Source organism: Falco naumanni, unplaced genomic scaffold, assembly GCF_017639655.2.
Source record: "Falco naumanni isolate bFalNau1 unplaced genomic scaffold, bFalNau1.pat scaffold_42_arrow_pat_ctg1, whole genome shotgun sequence".
Taxonomy (NCBI): Eukaryota; Metazoa; Chordata; class Aves; order Falconiformes; family Falconidae; genus Falco; species Falco naumanni.
Window position 1 is genome coordinate 107,235 of NW_024427496.1, and position 25,479 is coordinate 132,713.

General features: G+C 45.0%; 1 protein-coding gene across 1 annotated transcript in view; it reads right to left on the bottom strand.

Moving 5' to 3' along the window:
- LOC121082202 (ankyrin repeat domain-containing protein 26-like) overlaps positions 1-25,056 on the bottom strand; it is a 70,174-nt gene extending 45,118 nt beyond the window's left edge. The window contains 17 exon segments of the mRNA XM_040581550.1: positions 1,139-1,200; positions 4,755-4,821; positions 4,961-4,989; positions 6,620-6,722; positions 7,867-7,928; positions 9,505-9,652; positions 10,361-10,875; positions 11,159-11,219; positions 12,471-12,540; positions 12,620-12,653; positions 14,949-14,999; positions 18,440-18,579; positions 19,355-19,492; positions 20,014-20,120; positions 20,232-20,405; positions 20,640-20,754; positions 24,730-25,056. Coding sequence (XP_040437484.1) covers positions 1,139-1,200; positions 4,755-4,821; positions 4,961-4,989; positions 6,620-6,722; positions 7,867-7,928; positions 9,505-9,652; positions 10,361-10,875; positions 11,159-11,219; positions 12,471-12,540; positions 12,620-12,653; positions 14,949-14,999; positions 18,440-18,579; positions 19,355-19,492; positions 20,014-20,120; positions 20,232-20,405; positions 20,640-20,754; positions 24,730-24,935 — 2,082 coding nt within the window. The 5' untranslated portion in view covers positions 24,936-25,056.
- Between the last annotated feature and the right edge of the window lie 423 nt (positions 25,057-25,479).

A 25,479-nucleotide genomic window follows, 5' to 3' on the forward strand; every position in this document is an offset into this window, starting at 1 on the left:
GAGCATAAAACACGGGCGTGAGCATCGGTACAAATTCTCAACTCATTTCTACGCAAAATGTTCCTGCTAAGCCAACTTGCACAGCATGGAATCACAAAAGCCTTTGATCAGCCCCTTGGAAAGGGCACGTCAAGACACAGTATATTGGAAAATCACAGCAGACTTGTGTGTTTTCAGATCTTAGGCAAAAACCTCACAACTCATCTAAACTAGTCTGTCACGCTGGCAAACTGCACAGCCGCAAGGGAGAATTAACACGGTAACTCGAGCTGTGGGTTGCGAACCCGTAACTGCAGGTCTGGGGGGGACCCAACTTTCGGACTGAACTGGTACCCGATACTCAAATTTGTGCTGACGTTCCCCAGGCACACGTCCTGCAGTGGGGAGCGAACACATTGCTACTCCCAGTTGCAAGGGTTGAACAAAGACTTTTTGGGCTGAACAAAGACAAGCAAGACAAAGCTTACAGAAACCAAGGCTACAAAAAAAAACCAACCCAAAAACAACCCAGCAGCATTTTAGCCTTGTATTTTTAAGAAGCGGGTGGGGAAGAGTTCCTTCTTCCTCACAAGAAAAGTCAGAGGGCGTAAGCTACAGACTCTGCCCGCTTTCTTCTAACCCATTACCACAGACAGGAAGAACTAAAAGGGCAAACACAGCCAGCACGTGTGGTATCTCTGTTGAACGCGACTCTCAAAAAGGGCCAAAACGGTAGAAAGGCTCTTTCCCAAAGCAGCTCATCATCTAGGCTGCAGACCCTAAGGGCAACCACTGAACACGTCAGCGGAATAGAGTTGTGTGGTGAAAAAGCCACAATCCCGCCAGCCCCGCTGAGGAGCTCAGACTATTTTAAGCAGCAAGAAACTTCACTGCCGCAATACTGTACCAGAAACCCAACTCCAAGGGCCAGCTGCCATGAGACCCAAATCATTAGCTCGACCTACCTTCATCCCAAGCCTCGCTGAACAGCTAGCACACAGCACAAGTATTTCAAGGGCCCCCAGTTACAAACATACAGCAGAACCAGGAGAAGGGGAAATAAGCCTCAGCCGCGGCAGGGCCCAAGCTCCGAGTGCTTCTGGATCTCGCTCCCCACCCCCGCCCCACTGGGAACCCCGGTGTCCTTCACGGGAAATACCTCAGAATCCCAGGGAGATTCAGCATCTTCCTCTTCCTCTGCTCCCACCGCAGTCAGGGCACCTACAAAGGCAGTAAGAGGTGAGACACTGAGCCCTTCTATTTCACTCTGCTTTTCCCCATCACCCCTGCGCCCAAAAGATGCACAGCGGTTCTGTTGCTGAGGACAAACTAAGGAGTGAGTGTTGAATTCAAGGGTTTCTTCACACCCAGCGCACAACATACCACGGTACTTCCTTTGGATCGCCACCTCTCTTGCCTCCTCTCCAGCAGGAGATGGCTATGCACAAAGCTTTGCTGCTAGAGAGGGACGCAACATTCTTCGCACAAGAAAAGCGAGCAAGACAGGAAGAAAATCCGGAACATCATAAAAATACAAAAGGGTCTACTATTGATGAATCACAGGGCCAGCCTCGCTTTTGGCATTTTCTCCTGTAGGCGACTCCTTTTACAAACTTTCATTGTCTACGTGCTACTCCTAGAAGCCTCTCCACCCACGTACAGCAGCGGGTGGTCAGTCGGTCAGACAGACGGGGCTGCTCCTACTCTGCTTCCATGAAGGTACGCTTACCAGACTTCTTCTGTCACTTCACCAACGTTCACTCAGGTCACAAACAGCAAAATGCAGGCAGCTTCCTGCCATACAATTTGATACGCGCCATCACTCCCATCATGTAACATGGACACCACAATTTTGCTTAGAAGATAAGACTTAGATGTGGATGCAGGAGAGCTGTGACACCTCCCCTGTGCACAGCACAGGCTGAATGACCAGCTTTTCTGGTCAACTGTATCTGCCTGAAAGCTGGATAAAAGCAGACCTGCGAGCACCCAGGGTTTTGTTTTGTACGGGCCTTCTAAGGATGCAAGTCACATTCTCTGTTCAGAGTACGTAGGTGTCTTCGTCTTCTGGATTCTGTTTCAGAGTGCAGTCACTTCAAAATTAGGCGCCGTGCTGCTAGAATGAAAAGCAACCCTTAACTCCTCTTCAGCCTTGCCCGTCACGGTCAACAGGAAAGTTTTCAGCAGCAGCTATTTGAGCCTGAAGTCTCCCTTTTTAGGTAAGATTTTAACAACATTGGAGCCCCTAAGAATCCTTTTCCACAGGGTTTAATCAATCTTGACATTTCTGTATGATGGGTACAGAACAAGGAAGAAGCAGGAAAGGTGAAAGGCTACAGTGTTCTTCTATCTGCAAAATTCCAGTTCTCATCGTGTCGGTAACTCTAGTCAGTAATTATTTTTCCAACCACTGGAAAAATAACTCAAAAACATAAACTAAAAAGATAAGGACTTCTCCCATTAGCTGTTGCAAGTAAAATTTCTTCTTTCCTTGGAGCAGTAATTCACGAGTGTATTTTCTGCCAACACTGGCTTCTATTGGCTTCTGTCAACACTGTGAAAGAGGAGGACTCCTCACTGTCAAGAGTTCTTCACTTTTAGCACAGGGAGAAAGTCTTAGTTAAAACACTGGCAGAACCCTACTCCAAGGCTTCTGAAGAGCCCACCATTCAAAAAAACGTATATAAAAAATTCACAGGGTAAACCAGATTCCAGTATTTTTGCCTGTCATTTATTGCTACCATGCATTTTTATTAACGGATGCCTGCAGTGCAGCGCATACAACAAGATGCAAATCCCCCACCTTTTACTCTGGTCTGCTCTCTAGCTAGCATTGAAAAATGACTTCTGGTCATCTTAGTTCTTTCCAATTAGTCCTCACCTCTCCACTCTATTCTGAGACTTCCCTCCTCATAAATTGTCTTACATAATGACTTTTGGCAGATTGCAGTGGACAGCAGCTACTCTTCTATACAGAAAACACGAGAACACCACTACTTTGCCTCAAAAATAGATTTTAAGGATGTATTACTATGCGACAGTAACAAAGTAAATAGAATGGGAAATTCCAGCTCTCACTGAACATTTAATTGTGAAAGATACTGTACCTGTTCTCCAGATTTATGAAATCAAGTTGTCAAGGATGGCATTTCAACCCTTTTAGAGTCAGAAATATTTGTGCTGCAGGAATCATGATGCTTTGCTGAAGCAACCTAAATTCCTTAAACCCAAATCCAAACATGAACTGTTTGAGAGAAAGAAATTTTTACATCTACACCTACTTCTTAGCACCTGACCTTCAAGGTAACATATGGCTAAAAACCAGCATGACGCAGGTGAATAAAGCCACACAGGAAAAACAGCCGACATGAAATGAGCCACGAAAAGGCAACCTTTCTGTGTTTGTAATAGCGTAACATACTGGTCCGTTGTGGGGCTACACTTCACATTACTGTGGAATACAGACATAACCAAAACTCAAGTTTTCACCGAACAACCTCTAACAAGTATTTGTGTGTCTTACCAGAACACTGTCACTGCAAAATAAAGGGCAAGAGAGGACCTGTAGCTTACCCATTGCAAATACACGAGAGGGAGAAGAGCGAGAGGAGAAGGAGGAAGATACATCTCCTAGAGAGAAGTTTCATCTCTATTATTGTCAAAAGAACAACAATACTGGTTTTTTTCCTTCGCCTAAAGCAAAGATGCCAAAGAACTTGTAACTTCTAAGTATAGAACACAAATAGTTCCAAGTCCGCTTACTTTTCTGCATATCTGTTCACCTCTCTCTGGTTTATATTGTCAATAGCCCATTGTAGAAACTCTAAAACCTGAATGGCAAATTGTTTCTCATCCGATTAACAAGTGTGATTAATACAAAATACAACACAAATTATCAACTATACAAATCAATAAGCCTCAGAACAAAGAAACAAAAAAAACCCATTAAGGTTACATATCCTCTCCCAAATACATAGCCGACCAGCTAGCCGCCTCAACTTTAGCCTTGTTTCCAAAGAAAAAAGAATTCCTGACAACACGCTGACACTAATTTCCTCCCATCTTGTCTCTCTTCCTCACCTCCCTCCCCTGCCTCTGAGCCTGCTGGTCATTTTCCATGAAACAGGAGAGGGAAGCCTCAGAGGAACGTGTTTGTACATGTTTCAAAACAACTGCCAGGCAGGTAGAGATAAAGCCAGGCAAGTAATATTTCCTGAAAACTACAGCTACGGCACGAGCCCAAGAATTACCCTTTGTGGCTCACGGGCAGCTCCTGGACAGCCTAGCCTACAGATCCCTAGCCTGGAATCAGCCACAGCACACGCTCAAAGGACCAAGACAATCAGGAAGGGGGGGGTGGGGTGGGGTTGAGCCACGGAAAGAAAAGCAGACTTCAGGACTGCCTGAAAAGGGGAGATGACAGCAAGTACGGTGTAGGAAGCGTACATCACGGAAGGGTATGGACAGTGCTGAACAGCAGACTAGAGGAGGGAGCAAACACATACACTGAGGATTATTTCAGTACACCTTCTGCTCCCGGGATGCCTTGCTAGAGCCATTCATTTCGTATTACAAAGGAAATTGCAAGTACAATGGGTCTGTTCATAAAAGAACACTACAAAGAGATTGTTATGAACACCTTCAATATCTTCTGCGTGTCCTAAACCAAATTCCTCCAACAGATCCGCAAAACAAATCAATCAGATGCTTTATTAAATACTCCCGTCTAGAAAGATTACAAAGCTAAACCCAGAACTACATGCCGTGAACATTACCTGATTTCTGCTGCATTTTTTTAGGAGAGGTTTCATTCATTTCCAAAACAGATTCAGGGGTCTTCAGCTATGAAAGACAATCCAATGACAAAAAAAAAAAAAAAAAAAAAAAAAAAAAGAAAGAAAAGAAAAATTCAAACTTAAAGTAACTACATAATATTTAACGAGCAGGACAAGTAGTCAGTCTGACACGAACAAATACTTACCTGGGAATTGTCGGGGTTCTCCAGAATGCCTGGAGGTAAAAAATGTTTTGGAAAGTGTTATTTCATTTAATTGAAGGCACCTTTCACTCCATTCAACATCAGCAGTTTCTACAACTAAGTATTACTCGCAAGCTTTATTCCATCGAGACTGCGATACTTAACATTCAATCTACTTCAACATCCAGCATTTGTATCAGTATACAAGAAATGGACAATCCACGCTTCCCATCCTGCGCCTTGGATTTAAGAAATAATACTCACAGAACTAGGACAAGCCATAGGAAGCAGTAAGGACATGCTTGTTAACACAACAAGATCAAAATACTTATTTTGAGGAGCTGAACCCTGCCTTCTACAAAGATTATTTCAAAAGCCAAAGCTGGTCTGCTGTAACGAACTACCGTAAAACAGTCCAGCAGCACTACGACTGCGATTATCCTACAAGTGTTTAATGTTGAGGAGTGTTTTCCTTTCCATCGATGGGACAGAGGAAACGTGGGTGCAGACACAGACACCTCATACACATCATTCAATGAGGTAGAAGCAAACTAGTTCTTATCAGGTTGTTCGGGTCTAGCTTGTGTGGAAAGGAAAAAAACCAACACATTACAATTGGTTGTAATCTGCATTTATAGCACAGTTCCAAATATGTAATTTTTTAAAAATTTTTGTCCAACATGGAAATCATTTACAAACCCACGCAATCTACTGGCCCACCTATATTTCTCAAGTCCTCTGCTTTAGTCATCTTACAGTTTGAGTCCTCTCATGAAAGAGGTGCATGAAATGTTACTAAGAATGGCTCCACAGCATTATTTTCATGTTTACAAAAACGGTTAAAAAGCAAACAGCATTTGATTTCAGTAAACTTGGTGGTCTAGCAGTATAGAAAAACCTTAGAAAGATTAGCGTAATCACCTTTTACCTCCTTTTTACACCGATTTTAAACTTCTCTTAGTAGAATCATACAAAGCACGACAACTACTCAGCAAGGGGATTTACAAGCTCCCAGGAGCTTTTAAAGTTTTGCTTCCAGCTTACTAAACTAAAACTGGATTCGCTTCTTCAGCTATTCTATTGTACTTACACTACAAGCAGGACTGACCGTTTAGTAAAGGAGAAATCCTTCAGATGAGAGTTCTACGCCAACAGCAAAACTTCCCTGCCATTCTACACTCCAGATGCTCAAGAGACAGCGTCGCAAACTACAGGCAGAAGCCCTTCACAACAAACCCTGAACTTTCAGTCACATTTTAGCTCCTAGGCAAAGCGTAACAGTAAGGTATCAAAAATTAAGACGGGGGGGAAAAGTGCTTGGCCAGATCATAGCTTTCTTCTGCTACGTTATCATCCAAGAATGTCCAGGTGTTCAGACAGGTCAGCCCTAAACCACATACACTTTCAGCACTATGCCACAAGAACCCGAACCCAAAGAGATACAAACACATCCAAAGGACACACGTAACGCAAACAAGGTAACTTCCTTTACAACTTGCCGGCAAGCGCCGTGACAGCTGGTGTTAATTAACAAATACTAAGCACCTCACTGCTATAGCGCGCACCCACACCGTAAAGTGCATTCCTAAGGCAGACATCGATAAAAGCTCACTTCAGCCTATACGTGTTTACAGACAAACATTTAGTCCACCAGGAAGTTACCGGTGTGGCGCTCCCCTGAAACAATCCGTGAGCGTGCTCCGTGTCTGTCTGCAGCTGGAAGCAACACACCAGGTGATCCTTCTTCCCGACTTTCAGAATCCGTCTGTAGAGCATAAAACACGGGCGTGAGCATCGGTACAAATTCTCAACTCATTTCTACGCAAAATGTTCCTGCTAAGCCAACTTGCACAGCATGGAATCACAAAAGCCTTTGATCAGCCCCTTGGAAAGGGCACGTCAAGACACAGTATATTGGAAAATCACAGCAGACTTGTGTGTTTTCAGATCTTAGGCAAAAACCTCACAACTCATCTAAACTAGTCTGTCACGCTGGCAAACTGCACAGCCGCAAGGGAGAATTAACACGGTAACTCGAGCTGTGGGTTGCGAACCCGTAACTGCAGGTCTGGGGGGGACCCAACTTTCGGACTGAACTGGTACCCGATACTCAAATTTGTGCTGACGTTCCCCAGGCACACGTCCTGCAGTGGGGAGCGAACACATTGCTACTCCCAGTTGCAAGGGTTGAACAAAGACTTTTTGGGCTGAACAAAGACAAGCAAGACAAAGCTTACAGAAACCAAGGCTACAAAAAAAAACCAACCCAAAAACAACCCAGCAGCATTTTAGCCTTGTATTTTTAAGAAGCGGGTGGGGAAGAGTTCCTTCTTCCTCACAAGAAAAGTCAGAGGGCGTAAGCTACAGACTCTGCCCGCTTTCTTCTAACCCATTACCACAGACAGGAAGAACTAAAAGGGCAAACACAGCCAGCACGTGTGGTATCTCTGTTGAACGCGACTCTCAAAAAGGGCCAAAACGGTAGAAAGGCTCTTTCCCAAAGCAGCTCATCATCTAGGCTGCAGACCCTAAGGGCAACCACTGAACACGTCAGCGGAATAGAGTTGTGTGGTGAAAAAGCCACAATCCCGCCAGCCCCGCTGAGGAGCTCAGACTATTTTAAGCAGCAAGAAACTTCACTGCCGCAATACTGTACCAGAAACCCAACTCCAAGGGCCAGCTGCCATGAGACCCAAATCATTAGCTCGACCTACCTTCATCCCCAAGCCTCGCTGAACAGCTAGCACACAGCACAAGTATTTCAAGGGCCCCCAGTTACAAACATACAGCAGAACCAGGAGAAGGGGAAATAAGCCTCAGCCGCGGCAGGGCCCAAGCTCCGAGTGCTTCTGGATCTCGCTCCCCACCCCCGCCCCACTGGGAACCCCGGTGTCCTTCACGGGAAATACCTCAGAATCCCAGGGAGATTCAGCATCTTCCTCTTCCTCTGCTCCCACCGCAGTCAGGGCACCTACAAAGGCAGTAAGAGGTGAGACACTGAGCCCTTCTATTTCACTCTGCTTTTCCCCATCACCCCTGCGCCCAAAAGATGCACAGCGGTTCTGTTGCTGAGGACAAACTAAGGAGTGAGTGTTGAATTCAAGGGTTTCTTCACACCCAGCGCACAACATACCACGGTACTTCCTTTGGATCGCCACCTCTCTTGCCTCCTCTCCAGCAGAAGATGGCTATGCACAACAGCTGACACAGCTACAAGCAGCACTGAACACGGGTTTGTGTCACGCTCAGGAAGAGGCTCCAGCACGCTGCAGCCCTGTGGCATAGTGTTCTAGGTCACCTGCTCTCCAATCCACAGCTCCAGAATTTTCCACTGACTACCACTATCCACTGTACAAGAAGTACCACAGAAACACCACCCGACACATCTTCACGCTAAAATCACCAAGAAACAATGCTCCTTTTGTAGCACTACCAGAAAAGACCTTCCTTGACTAGCAGTTTTTAGCCTGCACCTTCCCAGAAGGTAGACACCTAAGCATTGCCATTGAAAAAGAGGAGAGGCTCACCGCCCAAAATCTCACCCCAAACACACAACTTGTCTCTATCTCAGGGGGCTAACATCCGAATCTCTTCTCTACTAGGCACACGCAAGGCTCAGTCTCAGTAGGTTCCTGGCCAGATTAAACTATCTTCATTTCTCTCTTTTAAGCTAGTCCATTAGGTAAAACTGATTCAGGATTCGCTCTTGTGGAGACATGCACACAAAAAACGGGAAAGGAGCTAGAGACCAGTGAGGGCACCCGTCCTAGCAGAGGGGAACTGCTGGTTCCAGCCTCAGCTAGGACTACTCACACTGTGCCAAATGCAGGCTTATGGCAAAATGCACAGGCAGAAGAGCATGTATAGGCACAACACCTGGAATACAGCAGGTTCTGCCAGGCCCGCTCTGTAGCATTTGATCAGCGGCTACACACGCTCTGGTAACATCTACCACACCACTCTACTCTCTGGAGACAGACAGTGGAAAGTGTGCCTTCTCCTCCTGCTCCAAGACCTGAGGTGAGTACCAGAGTGCTCAGCCCTGACTGACGGGGCAATGCTTTCGAGCACACTCAAGCGTGGCACTGGAGAGACTTTCTACGTTTTAAAACTGGACAAGGTGAGGCACTGGAACAGAACAGCTTTCTCTCAGATCGACTCAAATCTTTCCCAGGCTTCAGCCAAGAGCAATCACAACTTTTCAGTCTGACAGTACGGGCCAGAAAGGGGAATACTACTGTCACACCCAAGACTCTCTAATCCTCCTCTTTTTCAACTGTGCGTTTTGTTCTGATCGCTTCAGGGAGAACACAGCAACAAAACCAAGAATGACACATGCTCCATGTAGCATCGTTTGGAATCCAAGGCCACAATTTGTTCTTCAGGAATGAATGAAAAGGAACAAAAGCTACTTTCCTCCTTGCCAATGCCCACTAGGGTTCAAACTTACTGTTTCAGAAGTCAATCACCATTTCAGTTCATTTACTGTGCATTAATATTTATAGAGGAAGAACTGGGATCAGTATTCACTAACTCACTTCTCTTACCAGTGTCGTCTTTGGAAGCACTGTGGATTTGATGGCTATCATTATGAAGAGAGTTTTTCACACCCTCAACAACTGCAGTTCGTAGCTCTTCACCAGTGTTTTCCTTTTCCTGCTCCTTCTCCTCTTCTTCCCGTTCAGGTGATTTTTCCTAGAAGATATTGACCAAACAGCTGGAAATAGCAGAAACAAGCACCTTCTTAGCCTTCCATCGACAACTTTAACAATGCTTTTCCTGTGTAAGACAACAGGGAAACTTTGTTGAGCTTTGTTTTACAAGGCCTTCAGTTTTTCCATGGGAATCTCTGAGGAGACAGCAATGACATTAGCCCTAAGTCATTAGCCCTGGCTCTGCAAAGCTCCGGAGAAGCAATTCTTCATGTCAGCCTAACTCTAGCTTTCATTTCAGTACATCGTACCGGAACACGCTCTTCTTCCTCTACTTTGCTCCAGGAAAATCACTAACTTCCTGCTCTCAATCTTACTCAAACTTTTTGGTTCCTCACTTTCAGCCATCACACCAGGTATTTTACTAAATGGCAATAAATCTTTACAGATAAAAACTGTACATACAACTGAGAAAAAATGAATTTATTTCAGAAAAATTATACTGCCTATTTGTTTTCCTGCAAAACCACTGCAACCAATAAAAAAAAATATTGAAAATACTGCCCAACACTATTCTTATACCTAAGAAACTGCTTTGGCTAGGAGTAAAGGCATTTTCTAATATAAAAAAAGGAAGATCAAAAGATGGATATACATGAAATATTAACAGAAATCCAGTTTACCTTTTGGTTCTTACCTTTATCACCCTTAGAAAATACCTTTGTGATTGAATCATCCTTATATAACTTACTTTGGTGCCCGAGTGAAATGCTGCTCTTACGTTTTCTTCATGCCTATTCAAGCACAAGTGTTCACTTTCTTGTTTCAGTGCTTCACAGACTTTGTTATCTACTTCACATTGCTCTTCTTCTGTATCTTCATCATCCACATGTTCAAGAAAGACAAAGTTTGGTCTTTGACTTTCAAGCCTTGGGTTTTTTCCTGCTGACAAAGAACTATTATCACTTTCAAAGCCATTACTGAAGCTTGACTTTTTCTCCTTAAGACCACAACTATCTGAGAGAAGCTGAGGTGTCTCTTTTTTCCAGTTTGTCATCTTAGATTCTGCAAAAAAGGAGTCATCATTTCTGTGAAACTTCACCCCAATCATGCTTTTCTTGTTCCAACTTTCTTGTTTATCTTGCAAATTATTTAGATTTTGAAAGACAGTTTGCTTTGGTACCGACTTGCAAGATACTTCATTATTCACCGTCTTTGGAGACATGGCAGTTATGTCAAAACAACAAAAGGAGTTATGGAAATGGCAACAGGCATGTTACCAGATTAATGGAGTAATCTGAGAATGTCTGGAAAAGGAACCAAGTCAAGGATGGGCAGGATGGAGGAAGGACTTAGCCAGGGACAAAGGCTTAGGAGGGGATTAATAGCTTCATTTTAACAACATGACTTATGTTTTCTGAAGTGACCAAGTGCTGTGTTTTCAAAATGCTACTTTTCTCATTTACTATAGGAAATGTTTAAAAAACTACTTAGCAAATCATCTTATTTATATATTAGTATACTATGCAATCTTTTCCAAATAGCTTACTGTTTTTCCTGAACTGCTGGGAAACATTCATTAAGAATGTCAAGTTTGGCTTCTGCAGCTTCTGTAAATAAAGAAGCCAAAAACGATTATTTTTTAAAAAAAAAAACACTAACGACAACAACAAATCTTTTGTTCACATCAAATCTTGAACACTAAATGTAATCAGGCTGTCCTTTTGATAATGGTCAGGTGCTGGCTCCATCCCGTACTTCTAAGTACAAAAACACTCCTCACGTATGCAATTCAGTGAGTATTTCACCCCCAAAATACCGTGCAGGCACCCTTCTGAAAATTGTTTCCACAACTATGGTTACATGCATAGCAGTTCTAAAAAATCTGGGTTTAATATTTGTAGTACTTCCCTAAAATTCAGTTATATTTAAGATCGCAGCTTCTGGATGCTTACTTGCAAGTGTGCACAAGGGAAGTAACTGTTAAGAACCCTAGGTTTAATGCATTGATTAGTCCCTGCAAGTACACTTACCAGAATATCCTTACATTTCAAAAACATGCCCAAAAATGCATAATTTATATTTAAATCAGTGCAAGAAAATGAAATCATGTTAAAACTAAACATGCTTGCACCTCCAGTATTACAGAGTAGGTTGAACTAGAACACCGGTTCCTCATCGCTGCAGAATCCCAGAGCAACAGAACAGATGCTCCAGACATCACTGCAGAAGTTAATAATTCTTCAGAACACTAGCAAAAAAAGCAGGCCTGAGAGCTTGTAGCTGACAAAAAGAATACTGCCTAAGCATTCAGAAAAAGAAGGAAAACATGCAGTGTGAGATTACGTGCAAGCACAGAATGCCACCTCAATAGAAGAAAAAAAGATGACCCATTTGAGTAACTCATCCGCTGAGCACTCTTGAGTAACCTGATGAGGAGGAAAGGAGAACTACGTGATGAAGGATTTCAGTACCTCTTCATTAAAAAGTGCCCTTTATCAGTTAGGATTCTATCACGAAATTTACAGGAAACATTAACAGTGTTTGGGGAAGAACAGAACAGGTTATATTAGTAACTTATAAACTTAAAATCTGACTCAAATGACCAAGAACAAACAAAACTGTGGTGGTTTATCTCGTCGCCTATGGCTCTTTTGCCTCAAACCACAAATCTACTGCGTGCTCTGCCACGGCTACAGGTCTTTTAGGAAAAACTCACAGCAAAAGAAAGGCTGGCAGGTCAGAGACTGCTTCTAAGGAGAAAACAATATTGGCTAGAACTGTAGTTTCTTTCAATCCCCCAGAAAACTTGCCTTCAGATCACTTATTTTTATAGGACATTTACTGTAAATACACCATACCTTGGGAGAAAAATCGAGTTCTTCCTCAGAAGTATGCCAACTGACATCACTCCCCTCTTTCTCCAAGCTTCTTAAAAAGTAAAGCAAAATGAGTACTGTGTCTCTCCAATCATTCCTCAGGTATGTGCTGGGTATGTTTAAAGTCTTACCTGATTGAGTCTCCTTGCGACAAGTCGTCTGTTGCTGTTCAAACATTAATTGACATGTTGAAATTAGATTTGGCATGCTAAAAATCAACCAGCACATACAAACATTTAACCTGGACAACTCTACATGTCATAACAGAATGAAATTTTGGGGAGTCAACTTAATGTAAGACAGCATGAATGAATGCATGCATTTCCAAACAACTGCTTTTTCAAGTCACACTGAATTGACAAAACAAAAAAGACTAGAGTTTTATCTCCTTTGAACTTTTATACCTAAAAGTTTAAGAACTACCTCTAAACTAAAAAAAGCCCAGCATAGCATGAATATGCTACGTTAATAAACAGTTAACAAAATACTGGTGCTTTAGCAAGACAGTAAATAAATGAACTGCTGAAGTACTCATACTGCACACACAAGCACACACTGTTGACAGAGATTTTACTGGTTTATATACTATACTAGCTGGTGCTCTACCCACTTACAGGTTATCCTGAAAAGGTAAAAAACATCAAAAAGCATAACCAAGATCTAAAGCTTATCCTCACATAGAAGAATCCCCAGCAGTTCTCTACGCTGCACCAAAAAGGGTATTCAACAGGCAAGACAGGCGTAACCAGGGCACTCTATACTACGCTCCAAGCTTTCATCCATGTTAAGACAGCAACTTGCACACAGGATCACAGGACAAATCAGGTCACAAGGGACCTCGGCAAGTCTCTCAGCCAACCGCCTCCTCAAAGCAGACTCAGCTCTGAGGTCAGATGAGGCTGCATAGGGCTTTTTCCACTCTGAGCTTGAACCATTCAAGGAGGGAGACTGCACAACCTCTCTGTTTTACTGTTCTCACCATGGTGAAGCTGCCCACATTCCATTAGAAATTCTCTTGTTTCCATTTATGCCTCTTGTACCTTTGCTTCATGTGACACACCACTGGGAGGCACCTGTCTCTGTCTTCTCCTTACACGTACTGGAAGCTGCTGCTGGGTCCCCTTCAAAGTCATCTCTTCTCTACACTGAACAAGCCCAGTTCCCCCAGTCTCTCCCCAAAAGGCAAGTAGCCCTGCTCCTGGCAAAGTTTGATGGCCCTCCACTGAACTCGCTCACGGATGAAAGACCACTCTCTCTTGCACTGGGGGCTCAAAATTATACCCAGGGAGCTGGACACAACCCAGGGACTGCCAGGTAGCAGCGTACAATCCCCTCCCTCAGTCCCCTGGCTATGCTGCTCTTCATACAGCCCAGGACACCGTTAACCTTCTCAGCCGGCAGGGCACCCTGCTGGCTCATTCTCAGCTCACTTTCTGCCAAGACCCTCTGGCTATTCCCAGCAAAGCAGCTCTCCAGCCAGGCAGCTCCAGCACCTGCTGTAGCAAACGGTTGTTCCTTTCCATGTGCAGGACTTGGCATCTGCCCTTGTTGAATTCTGTTAAGACAGGCCTGACAGTCCATTTACCCAGCTTGTCAAGGTCCCTCTGAATGGCAGCGTGGCCCAGATGCACATGTTGCAAACTCAACGACAGCGCACTCTAGCACACCACTGATGTACTAAAGAAACCTGAACTCTAGGAATCCAGCCTGAAGAGTGCGAAAACCTCTCAATTACCAACAACTAAGATGAAATAAAAGGCCTCTTAAATTCCCACGACAGAAAGGAAAAAAAACAACAAATAGAACCTCCACATCGTATCCATTTCAGCATTCCTCAATTCCTCGATAATTAGCTCTCGTTAACTATCATCACAAAACGAACTTGCTTATAAATAGGAGATTGGTGGCCTTCCATAAAGTTGTATGATGACAGCCAAACCGAGGTCTTGGACAAAATCATTAAAAGGAAAAGAAAACAAAGGGCATATAATGTTGAGTAAGTTACCTGAACTTTTGCTTTCCATGGATAGTAACATTAAGCAATGATCAAAAACAGTTCCCATTGTTCTTTGGAAAGCAAGAGAGAAAGTTTATGAGATAGTTTTCAGACAGATCTTGATGCCCTACAGTAGAAATGGTATCTAGAAAAGCAGTATCTGGGGATCACTTGTTTCTACTTTAATTGAAGTCCATTTTAATTTTGGAGTAACAGAAGAGCTTTTTTTTTTTAAAATAATATTATTTACTATCACTAATGACACAAAGCAATCACTCAATTCAGTAGTAAAGGACCCGTGCAAAACACGCAAACAAAAAGCGCCCAAACCCTGCTCTCAAACCTGATTTATAAAACCAAAACCATCAGAATAGAGACCTCCAAGATAATAAACATCACAGGTGTGTTAGTATTTGTACATCACACAACATGTTTCACAGTTGAAATGCTACTGTATAGAATACCTTTCTTTGGTTTTCCTGTTCTTGATGTCTGGCTAGGAGATTGTGGCATTCCTATATCCGTTTAGGGAAAGGCGTGTCAAGGACAGACCAAACAAGGACACCAGAATAAATGTGAATTCCCAGAAATTTGGAAAACCTAACCAGTACATTAACAAAGCTGTAGCAATGGGAGAATGTACTGTGACCATCAGCCTACTCTACAGTTACAAGAAGTAGAAGCCAAACCTATCACAACCTACAGAACTCTACTCTTAAGGGACAGTGTCAAACAGCGTAACTTAATTTACTTGCTCCATTGTAGAATACCTATATTCCAATACTTTGAAACACTGGAACAGATTCTTGGCAGTTTACTGTACTGCCAACTTTGAATTTCTCTCAGCTTGACTGGTCCTTGCCCAGCACTGACTGACAATGCAATTCCTTCGTATTTGTAGAGTGTTTTATACATACGGCACACTTAAAATCCCTCTAAGCATCCCAAAAATCTGTAGGTGCCAACAAACTTTGGAAATATGCTAGCCAGTTGTGTCAGATGGTGCCGGATGCAAACACAGCCCCCTCCTACCTCAGTCGGAAGGTAAAAGCCCTGCATATGTTGATTTGACCATGCTGAACTGTTCACATAGAGAAGCTATGCCACCAGCCAGAACGCAGGCATGACAAGCAGTCAGAGTGAATACCCTGTTCCCCCAGGGCTACAGGGCAGGCCACAACTGGACCAGAACGGGTGCACTGACTGGTGTGAGTGTCATGCATGTGTGCTTGTGTGTGTACGCGTGTCTATGTTGTGGAACAGAAGCTTTAGAACATAAATCACCATCCGCCTGCTCTACCCATCCTACTTAGTAAAATTTTATTTTTTATATCAATGAATGGTGTGTTTCTGTTATTGCAGCTACCCAACACCAAATGTCTGTGTGACAAGGCCATAACATTTGCCTCAGAGCAACAGGGAGTCCTGCTTATATTGATGTTACCACAAATACATGGAATGGATGTGGCAAGAGGACTCCTATCGAAAATACACATGTAAGAGTTAAAAAAAGGACCTCAAGATTGATTTATATCTCCTGTATCACTTTTTACGAAAATCGAGAAATGAAGAAGCAATGTGAAACACACTGAAGCACTTGTTTCTTTTCCAAGAGCTCTATGATGAAAAACCAATGGTTTCTGTAGGGACTCAGGGAAACGCTGAAGGAACAATACACCAATATGCAGTGCAGCAGCTAAAAAAAGCTGCCACTGAAGACATACTAGAAATCTGAACCCTCGCTTTTAGAAAAAATACATAATTACTTTTTGCCAAAGAAATTCCAGCTTCAAATCTGAAAAGTCTGTCATTCGATATGCTAGAGGTGGAAGCCGTTCATTTGGAGGTTTTTGCAAGTCTGTCTGTAATCAACAAAAAGGTTCATGTTCTGACAAAAAGTAAACACTCAAATAAGCATGAGCCAACTTCTTAAATATACCGACTTGCTCACTAGAAGCGAGTATTTTGAAGAATGTTCAACAAGTGCAAAAGGAATAAGGACTACATTGAAGATCCCAGAAAAACAGGAATGAAGAGCAAGATTAAAACAAAGAATTCAAAGTGGGTATTCCTCCGTTGTCTCACGATCAGTTGAGCTTCTCCTCTAACAGGGGCTTCAAAGCTTTTACTGCAGCCTGTCAAAGGGACTCAGGATGCAGGACCTGCCCTTTGTGTGTGCAAGCAAGAGACTGCAGAATCAATGCCACCAAGTGCTCCCTGCATGCTACTAATCCCTCTCACTCAACAGGCCGGGGTCATTTTCTAGGAGACTGAGCACAAGGAGAAAAAGATTCGTACTACTCAAGAAAAACAAGCCCTACTATAAACAGTTTGAGACCACAGCACACTCTTTCTCCTCCCAAGTCCTTAACCCACATAAATATGCTCTTCACACTTACTAGGCCTCTTCAAGTGAGGATTTCCCGTAACATTGTGGACTTATGCTAGTAGTATTACTGTTTTCAAGGAACCAAGCAAATTACTTGGTTCAAGAACCCATGTTTCCCTGAGGGTGTGATTCCAAAATGAATATACAACAGTATTATTCTTCAAGCCACATACTTTAACATAACCCAGGCCTGTCAGTCATCACAATGTGGTACCACAGCAATTATCTACGTGCACAGGAGGCAGCCACAGAGTGCTGTTTGGGTAAAAGCAAAATTTTCTTGATTAAACTACCTGTACCATGCGCTTTCCAAAAACAAAATAAAAAAAAAAAAATAAAAACCTCTACATCTTCCTTCAATCTATCAAGAAACTTTACAAATCTCTGACTAGATCAAAGCAGCTATTCCTAAGTCAAAGGAACAAAGTTTGGCTCTAAATTAAACTCCCCTATCTGGGAAAAGTGAATTCGGAAAATTATCCCATGTTTTGCTCATATTTCATGACATATTTAGAAAAGGAGTAATAAACTGTGTTTGAACACTGTCTGCTGCCCATTTGCCACAAAGTTCTGATGTAACACCCTTAAAAAAACCAGAAAGGATAGAACTTCCCACTGTAGGGCCTGAGAGGTAAAGATCAAACTGTCTTGTACTATATTAAAAGATTAGTTTTCTAAGATTCCTCTAGGGCTATATGAGCTCGTAAGCATAGACTGGATCTTAAAAATTAAGGAGTTGTTTTTTTTAAATGAACTCACTGAAGGAGCTAATTTTTTGATAACAAGGCAATTCAATTGTTTTTCTGGATCACAAGGTAATGTAGATTTTTTAAAGTTTATTTCATAAAATTACTGGAAGGAAAAGTGTTATTTATTTTTACTGGAAATCAAACTATGTCCGTGAAGATATAATACACACAGAAGCTGCATTATTGTTGCTAACAAAGTGACTTTTCCAAGACGATTTTTCCTAAGTATGTCTCTACAGCACCTACACAGAAACAATCGTAACTGATGCTGAGAAATAAGACAACTCACTAAAAGCAGCTTAGTGCAGGTGAAACTATTAATATTAAAACACCACTGCACAAACTCAGTGGATATCAACAAGACATGTACGGTCCTGCTAACTCATCTGTCGCTTCCCAACTACAGGAAGATGAACAACTACTCAGGATGAACCTTTTGCAATTCATTTTCACAATCTGAATGGCCATCTACAGGTACAAGTACACACCCCAAAACCAAAACCACTCTCACCTAGTTCCTTCCCTGTCCCCCTTCTCTCTCTGTATGAAAACCTATACAGATGGGCAATCTGGCAGGCAGAACGCAACAGCCCGGTACGTGGGCCCGTAGCACACAAACCGCAGCTGCCTTCACCCCTGACAAGAAGCACCTCCAACCAGCAACAAGTCAGCATATTCACAAAGCTTCTTGCGCTACCCCACCTGATGCCTCCACTAAAGTCAACGGCGAACACAGTGAGCGCTGACAACACAAACCCCCTAAAGAAAAGGCCACAGTGATTTTCCTCGTGAGCTCCTGCGTGATTAAAGATCCTACCTCCTCTGTCCACAGCAGGTGCACCCAACGTCAAGCCAGCAGCTCTGGCCCGGTGAGGAATGCCAGGTACTGTGTCGCCTTGTGCACCACCTTCGTCTCTGTCTCCCCAGAATGCATATTCCACCAGGTGTTTACAAAGACTATATAGGGAAAGAGAAGAAACATATTTGGTAAAAACAACCACATACTTGCTTATACAGTTTAATAGAACAGTTAACAGCCACTTATCCACCCTACACGTATTCATAGCCGTATGAATTCGTATACTTGTATGCATTCACTGAGAGTAATACACACAGAACTTACTGCACGACTACTACCTACTTCAATATTCACTACAGTCATGTTCACTCTAGAGGTGCATATCCACACCTACGAAGCTATCAGCTCCCGCTCGGCACAGTATTTTCAGCCTAGCTGTTAAGCACACATAACCACCTCAGAGAAGGGATACGCACAGGTACAAAGCTATCCATAAGAGGGGTGAAACTGCTTAAGACTTTAACAAAAGGGATTTGTTAGATCTCTGAAACAAAAGGATGGTAGTTCCTGGTGATTGTAGTGGAAGTCAGTAAGGACAATGGTGCTGGTCTGAGGAGAGGACTGACATGCATTTCAGTTTGCCACGTTCTACCTCTGGGTAACTGTAGGATACAGACATGTTTTAGAGTTTGTATTGGGCAGGTGCAAGCTTAGCGTCAAAACTTGAAATCTACAGACAATTCAGGGCGGAAATTTTCTTCAACATCCAGATTAATACTAGACACAGGGAACGATACGTATCAGAAGACGTCACTGAGCACAGCTTCAGGACAGCTTTCAACACACCATTAAACCGTGCTGCTATTACCAAAAACATTCAAAAGCCACACTGACAACTGACAACCTATTCTAACAATAAAGTCAAAAATTTACCTAGAATATCCATGAGTAACAGCATAATCCTCAGCTGTCCATCCGTTAGTGTCTTTATGGAAAAGATCAGCACCATATCGAAAAAGAACTTTTATTAAATTAAGCTGTCCACCAGATGCTGCAGTCATAAGTGGGGTTCTGAAACACCAAAAATGTTATGAAGTAGATCATTTGACACAGACACTGTAATTATTTTTATTCCTATTTGCTCTCAAAAACTACTTTCCTCATTACTGAATGAGCAAAAGAAAACGCAGTTTTCATTAAATATTAAGAGCAACCATAAAATGCAAGAGGGAGTCAAAACAACCAAACCTTCAATCTTCAGACAAAGCTTCCACATAGACAACACTCACACACAAACTATGCCACTATGCAGGAGATGTCTTTTCAAACTGAGGCAGTGCTGCTGAGCTAACAGCATGTTTCCTGCCAGAAGGGCCACCACAGACAACGCCTTCTTGTAATCCTCAACGAGGAAAGCACCCACTGAGGTATGACAACAGCCAAGTGCAGATGTTCTTTCACAAGTCACACAGAAATAGCTGCTATGTGGCTCCCTGGGTTGTTTTTTTTTCAGAGCTCATTCTCAGGCCTCCGATTAATCCAACCTAAAGAATACTGAAGAGACCCATGCAGAGTTTTGACAAACCACTCACCTTTCACAGTGATCTCGAGCATGCACATCAGCTCCTCTCTGCAGAAGAAACTCTGCTATATCTTCATGACGTTCAGAGATAGCAAGAATAAGCGGAGTGTTTCCCTCCTGAAAGGACAGATAAATAAATTTAAAAATAAAAGTAAAAAAAACAACCCTACAAGAGAAATACTAGTACAACTTTTTGAAAGAACTTCTTCAACAAATACAAAAATTTACCTTATTCCGAGCATCAATATTGGCATTATGCTCAAGTAACAGCCCCGCTACAGCTGTATTAGGAGATCGGACAGCAAGGTGAAGGGCAGTGTTGCCGTCAGCATCTGCCAGATGTGGGTTGGCACCGTGCTCTAGCAGAATAGCTACACATTCTTCTTGCTGGCACTGTACTGCCTGGGAACAACACACAAAAAAGGAAGAACTGCCAGCACTCTGTTACAATTGCCCCAGCTTCCCAATGCTGGAAAATAAGAGCACCTACAAAGCTGAGCTAACATATGCCTATTCCACACTGATTACCAGATGCATGCTTCTACACAGAGCTGTGTAAAGAATCCTACCAGCCACCTCTCATTTAATGCACAGTTGACAAGCCCCATTTAAAAGAGCATAACTTATTCCACATACCTTCATCAGTGGCGATCTGTTATCACTGTCAGTAAGATCTAGTTTACACTTGTTTTCTACGAGATATGTAACAACGTTCACATGGCCATTCGCAGAAGCAAGATGCAGAGGTGTCCTAAAAATTAAACATATTAAATTAGCACAAACAGACAACTAGAGAAATAATTTCAGGCTCTGATATGAATTGATATGACCACAAGTTTCACTTTGCACAAAGCAAGCTTAAGAAATGATTTCTCATTCCGTTACCAGTAACAGCAATTGCGCACCAAACACCCGAGACTGGCCAGCAAAACCCCTCCGCAGCATCTGCTTAGTAAGCTGCCATTTCCTTCACTCTAGAACTTAATCTGCACAGATTCCTGTGCCCAGGTGTTGGTCACTGCCTCCAGCAGGACTACACCTGTGGCGCAGCAAAAAAGAACAGAGTTTGGGAATCTGAGAACTATGGCAAGCAACCCTCTAAGTTCTATAATTATTCATGTGCCAGAAGTATCAGAGATGTAGATGGGCTTTATATAAAGAGTATTAGCGTTTCCCTGCACTTCAAGGATTTCTGCTTTTTCTCTAGCTTGCTTACTACTGCAACAAAACCAAGTACTCACTTGCACCAAAGTGCCCCCCATAACATGCAGCAAACCAGACAGAACACTGTAATCCTGAGTACAGGAAAGTAATACCTGATCCTTCAGATATGTATAACTACAATAGTCATAATAAGCCTACTACAGAGGAAGTCCTCTCCAGGGAGGGAATACTGTGTTTCCATAATACATGACCAGCATAAGAAAATGAAACTCTTTTCTTCAAGTTAAAGCCTTGCCAGAAAGAAAAGGACTCCTTCAAACCACAGAACATCTTGGGTCTGATGTCAATTAACCAGCGTACTTGCACTGAAAGAAATTGCCCAGAAAGTCCTTGCATGTGTTTCCCCCTAAATCAGAGGCACAAATCAGCACAAGCTTCACACTGTGCAAAGGCAAAGCACCTGCTGCTCTGCAGGACACCTGTCCCAACAGAGCAGAAGACAAGCTAGAAAACAGCTGGGACCTTCCTCCCTTGAAGGTGATGCAGTAACAATCCCACAGTTCCTCAAGAACTGAGAGGAACACCAGCACTGGCTCTGAACCACATCACTGTGGGTAGGTCCTTCTTGTATTTAGGAAAGCTCAACCAACCTTGCTGAGGCAGAAGCACAACAGCTCCCTGGCTATGTGGGAATGGAAAGGGAGAGGTACACAAATGCAGTGGCAGGTGATGCAGAAACACAGTAATCTGTAACACAGATACTTGTTACAGGGCAGCTGACAAGCCTCCTCCACTGCAACAAAGATGAGGATGAGAGAAATACATAAAACTTCAAAGCACTTGTAATGTCTTGCTACAGACAGGGAACAGACTGGAGCACTGACAAAGGAGTAGCTCAAGAGCAACTACCACCACTTTTGAGAAATTCCCATGTAAACATGCAGGATCCTTCATCTCTGAAGAAATGACTGACTGAGATTATCTGAAAGCTAACCAGGACTGGTTATGAAGGAGTCCACAATCATCTGAAAGCTGCTACTACCAACCACTAGGAAGCATGAAAGACGTGAAGTAGTCACTATCAGCTCTGCAAACAGAAAAGCCTTCAGAAAACTTGTGGACTTGTTGCTGTCCTCCTCAACCAAGCCTCTCAGTCTGTCAACAGGAGACGGCTCTGCTTGGAGCAAGGCCTGCTGTGCTCCACAGAAGATCCACTTCAGGGAACAGGCTGGCAGAGAACATCAGTGTTCAGGGTTGCCTGTCCCTGCAAGAGGCCTCCAGTAACACCGAAGTTCTTCTGCCACCCAGCCCTGGGGACACTGCCCAGATTCTGTTCCTGCTCCTGTTGCTGCTACGCTGATCACCTACAGAGTAGAGGAGAACTGCTGATGCCTGAGCAGCCACGAAACAACCCCACTGGGAAACAGCAGGTTGGCAGTACGCGCTTTGAATGGCCCTTGAGCCGACAACCCAGCAGCTACAAGCCAAGCAATGAAAGCGCTGGAGTTCAGTCTGACAGGCAGCTGACAGGGTAAATCTCCCTTAGCGATGAGCTCTGACCCAGGATCCATGACTAGCTGGCATTGTGCCTACAGTGCTTCCAGCTCTGTGCTGACTTTTGCCCGTCTCTGTCAGTGAGGCTGAAGGTTTGGCTAGACCACCTCTGAAAGCTGCCTGCTCCTAACTGATGCTGTATCAAGCACACTTTCGGGAGGTCTTATGGGCTACAGGACCCACTTCATGGAAGGAACCTGTTGGTGTGATACTTGCCATGTTCCTGGTGCAAGATTTTGCTTTTGGAAATCCTGAGGAGCAAACCTGAGATATTCATACAACCAATGCACACATTTTTGCCGTTACTTTGCATTATTTCCTATTCTACACCTCTACTTCCAATGATACCAAGTCTTCCAACACTATGAAGCCCTGAAACGCAACTGCATCTGGTGGTCACTCACAACACACATCACACCCACAAGCACTAAGAGGGCACAGGTGGCCTTGCAACCCCCATGGCTGGTACAGAGGGCAGTGGCTGCAGCAAGCAGGCAGGCTCTGTCCACCGAATTGCTCTCAGCCTCGCTGTTCAGCACTGGGCATTATCATGGCAAAACCACCACAGTGCTCATCATAGTATGCTGCCTTTTCTTTCTTCCCTCCCTCTCCCCCCCCGCCCCCAGCTTGTTTTTTACAGTTTGTGACTGTATTTGTCCTGTTATAACACTGCTAATTGCCTGGCACACAAAAGAAAACCCTTCACAGGAAAAAAAGCTTTCTAGACAAGATGAACTTGAAACGCAAAAACTAGCGAAATTTCATACCAGGGTCTGCTAAGAGCTGGTGACTGACTGCTGACTGAATCAGTAAGCAGTAAGAAGAAAAAGAGAGAGACTTTCAGAACTATTTCCATAAATGCCATCGGGCACCTTGACTCTGGCAGCTGAATTATGCACAAAAGTGCACTCAAGCCACCTTAAATGGCATCCCCCACCTGCAGCTGCATAAACTAATACTGGCTGGCAACACTCAGGCACACAGCCCACATGCTGACTGACTGCACTCTTCATTGCCTTCCTACAAATCTAGACAGTTCCAGGTGTTTTCAGGGCAATAAGCTAGCTGGCTGGCAAAAGTCCAGTCTTCAGAAAAGACAGCCCAGGATGCTGAAGTACTCTGATTAAACCAGCATCTCCTCTGAATGTCATGGATGTTTTGACTCAGTCTTTTCAGAAAAGGCATTAACAGCTCGACACATACAAGACCCAAAACCTTCAGCTGATTCCCTTAGGCTTACGGTGGATCATGAGGAGCTATGCTGCAGCCCAGGGCTTCTCCCTAAGATATAACTGCCAAGTACTTGCTGTGCTCGACTCAAAAGCACACATCCTAACACCTGCCAGAAGCAGCAGCTTCCTCTGCATGGCACTGCCCAGATCTTCCAAACCAAGGCACTAATTAGCTGTACCAAGGCCACAGAGCAAACAGCAAAGTAACTGCCACCTAAAATCAGACTGATGTTGCTTTGGCTGCAACATCACAGTCACAAAAGGCACATCAGGCAACCGTCCACACAGCACCAATACACAGCACATTCACCCTTTCCTAAACGCAGTGCTTACCCCTCTTTTACTCCCAGCTGAGGCAGTGCAGCTTGCTCAGCTCAACTACTAACCCCGCACGCTGAGGCCTCCGAGGCGCATGCACTCTGCCTTCCAAGCCTGCCTGGAGAATGGCCCTGAGGCTCCTTCTGCAACCCGCCCTGGCCAGGCTGCTGCCGGCCCCCTGCCGCTCCTGCGCCCCCAGGCAAGGCAACACCCCCGGGAACGAGGGCACGGAGGGGGCCGGGGCAAGACGGGGGATGCTCGGCCGACTCCAAGGGCTCCTGGCAGCACAGGCCTGGCTCCCCGCCCAGGCTGAGGCTCCCCGCAGCGATGCTGCCGTTCGCTCCCAGCGCCCTTGAGCTGCCGGTGGCTGCAGCTGCACCTGCGGGTCCCGGCGCTGCCCGCAACCCCCCCACACCCCGCCCCAGCACCGCCCGGCGCTGCTGCCCCCCGCCGCTTACCGCTCCGCCGCGTCCCGCTCGTCGATGCCGCATTTCTTCAGTCTCTGCCGCACCTGACCCAGGTCGCCACGGGCGGCCGCACGGTGCAGCTTGCCCAGGTCCTTCAGCCGGAGCTCGTAGGCACCGGTGGGGAAGGGCTTGGCGGAGCTGCCGGACGCTGCCGGCCGCCCCTTCTTCTTCCTCCAGAACCCGAAAAACCTCTTCATCCCGCGGCAGGGGCGCGGGCACGGTCCCGCCTCAGGGAAGCGACGGCGGGAGGCAGCCGGTGGGCCGGGGCAGGGACGGGGGATCAGGGGGGCCCCCGGGGCAGGGACGGGGGATAGGGGGGCCCCCGGGGCAGGGGGATCGGGGAGGCCCCGGGGCAGGGGGATCGGGGAGGCCCCGGGGCAGGGGGATCGGGGAGGCCCCGGGGCAGGGGGATCGGGGAGGCCCCGGGGCAGGGGGATCGGGGGGCCCCCGGGGCAGGGGGATCGGGGAGGCCCCCGGGGCAGGGGGATCGGGGGAGGCCGGGGGGCCCCCTGGGGCAGGGGGATCGGGGGGGCCCCGGGGCAGGGGACGGGGGATCGGGGGGGCCCCCGGGGCAGGGGGATCGGGGCCCCGGGCAGCGGCCCGGTACGGCTGTCTACGGAGCGAACCACCAGAGGGCGGGAAGCCGAGCGCACAGGCTGCTCCTCAGCGCGGCAGCGGCGGACAGCGCCTCCCTCAGCGGCGAGCGCGGCGGTTAAACGGCCGGCGGGCTCTGCTGGCGGG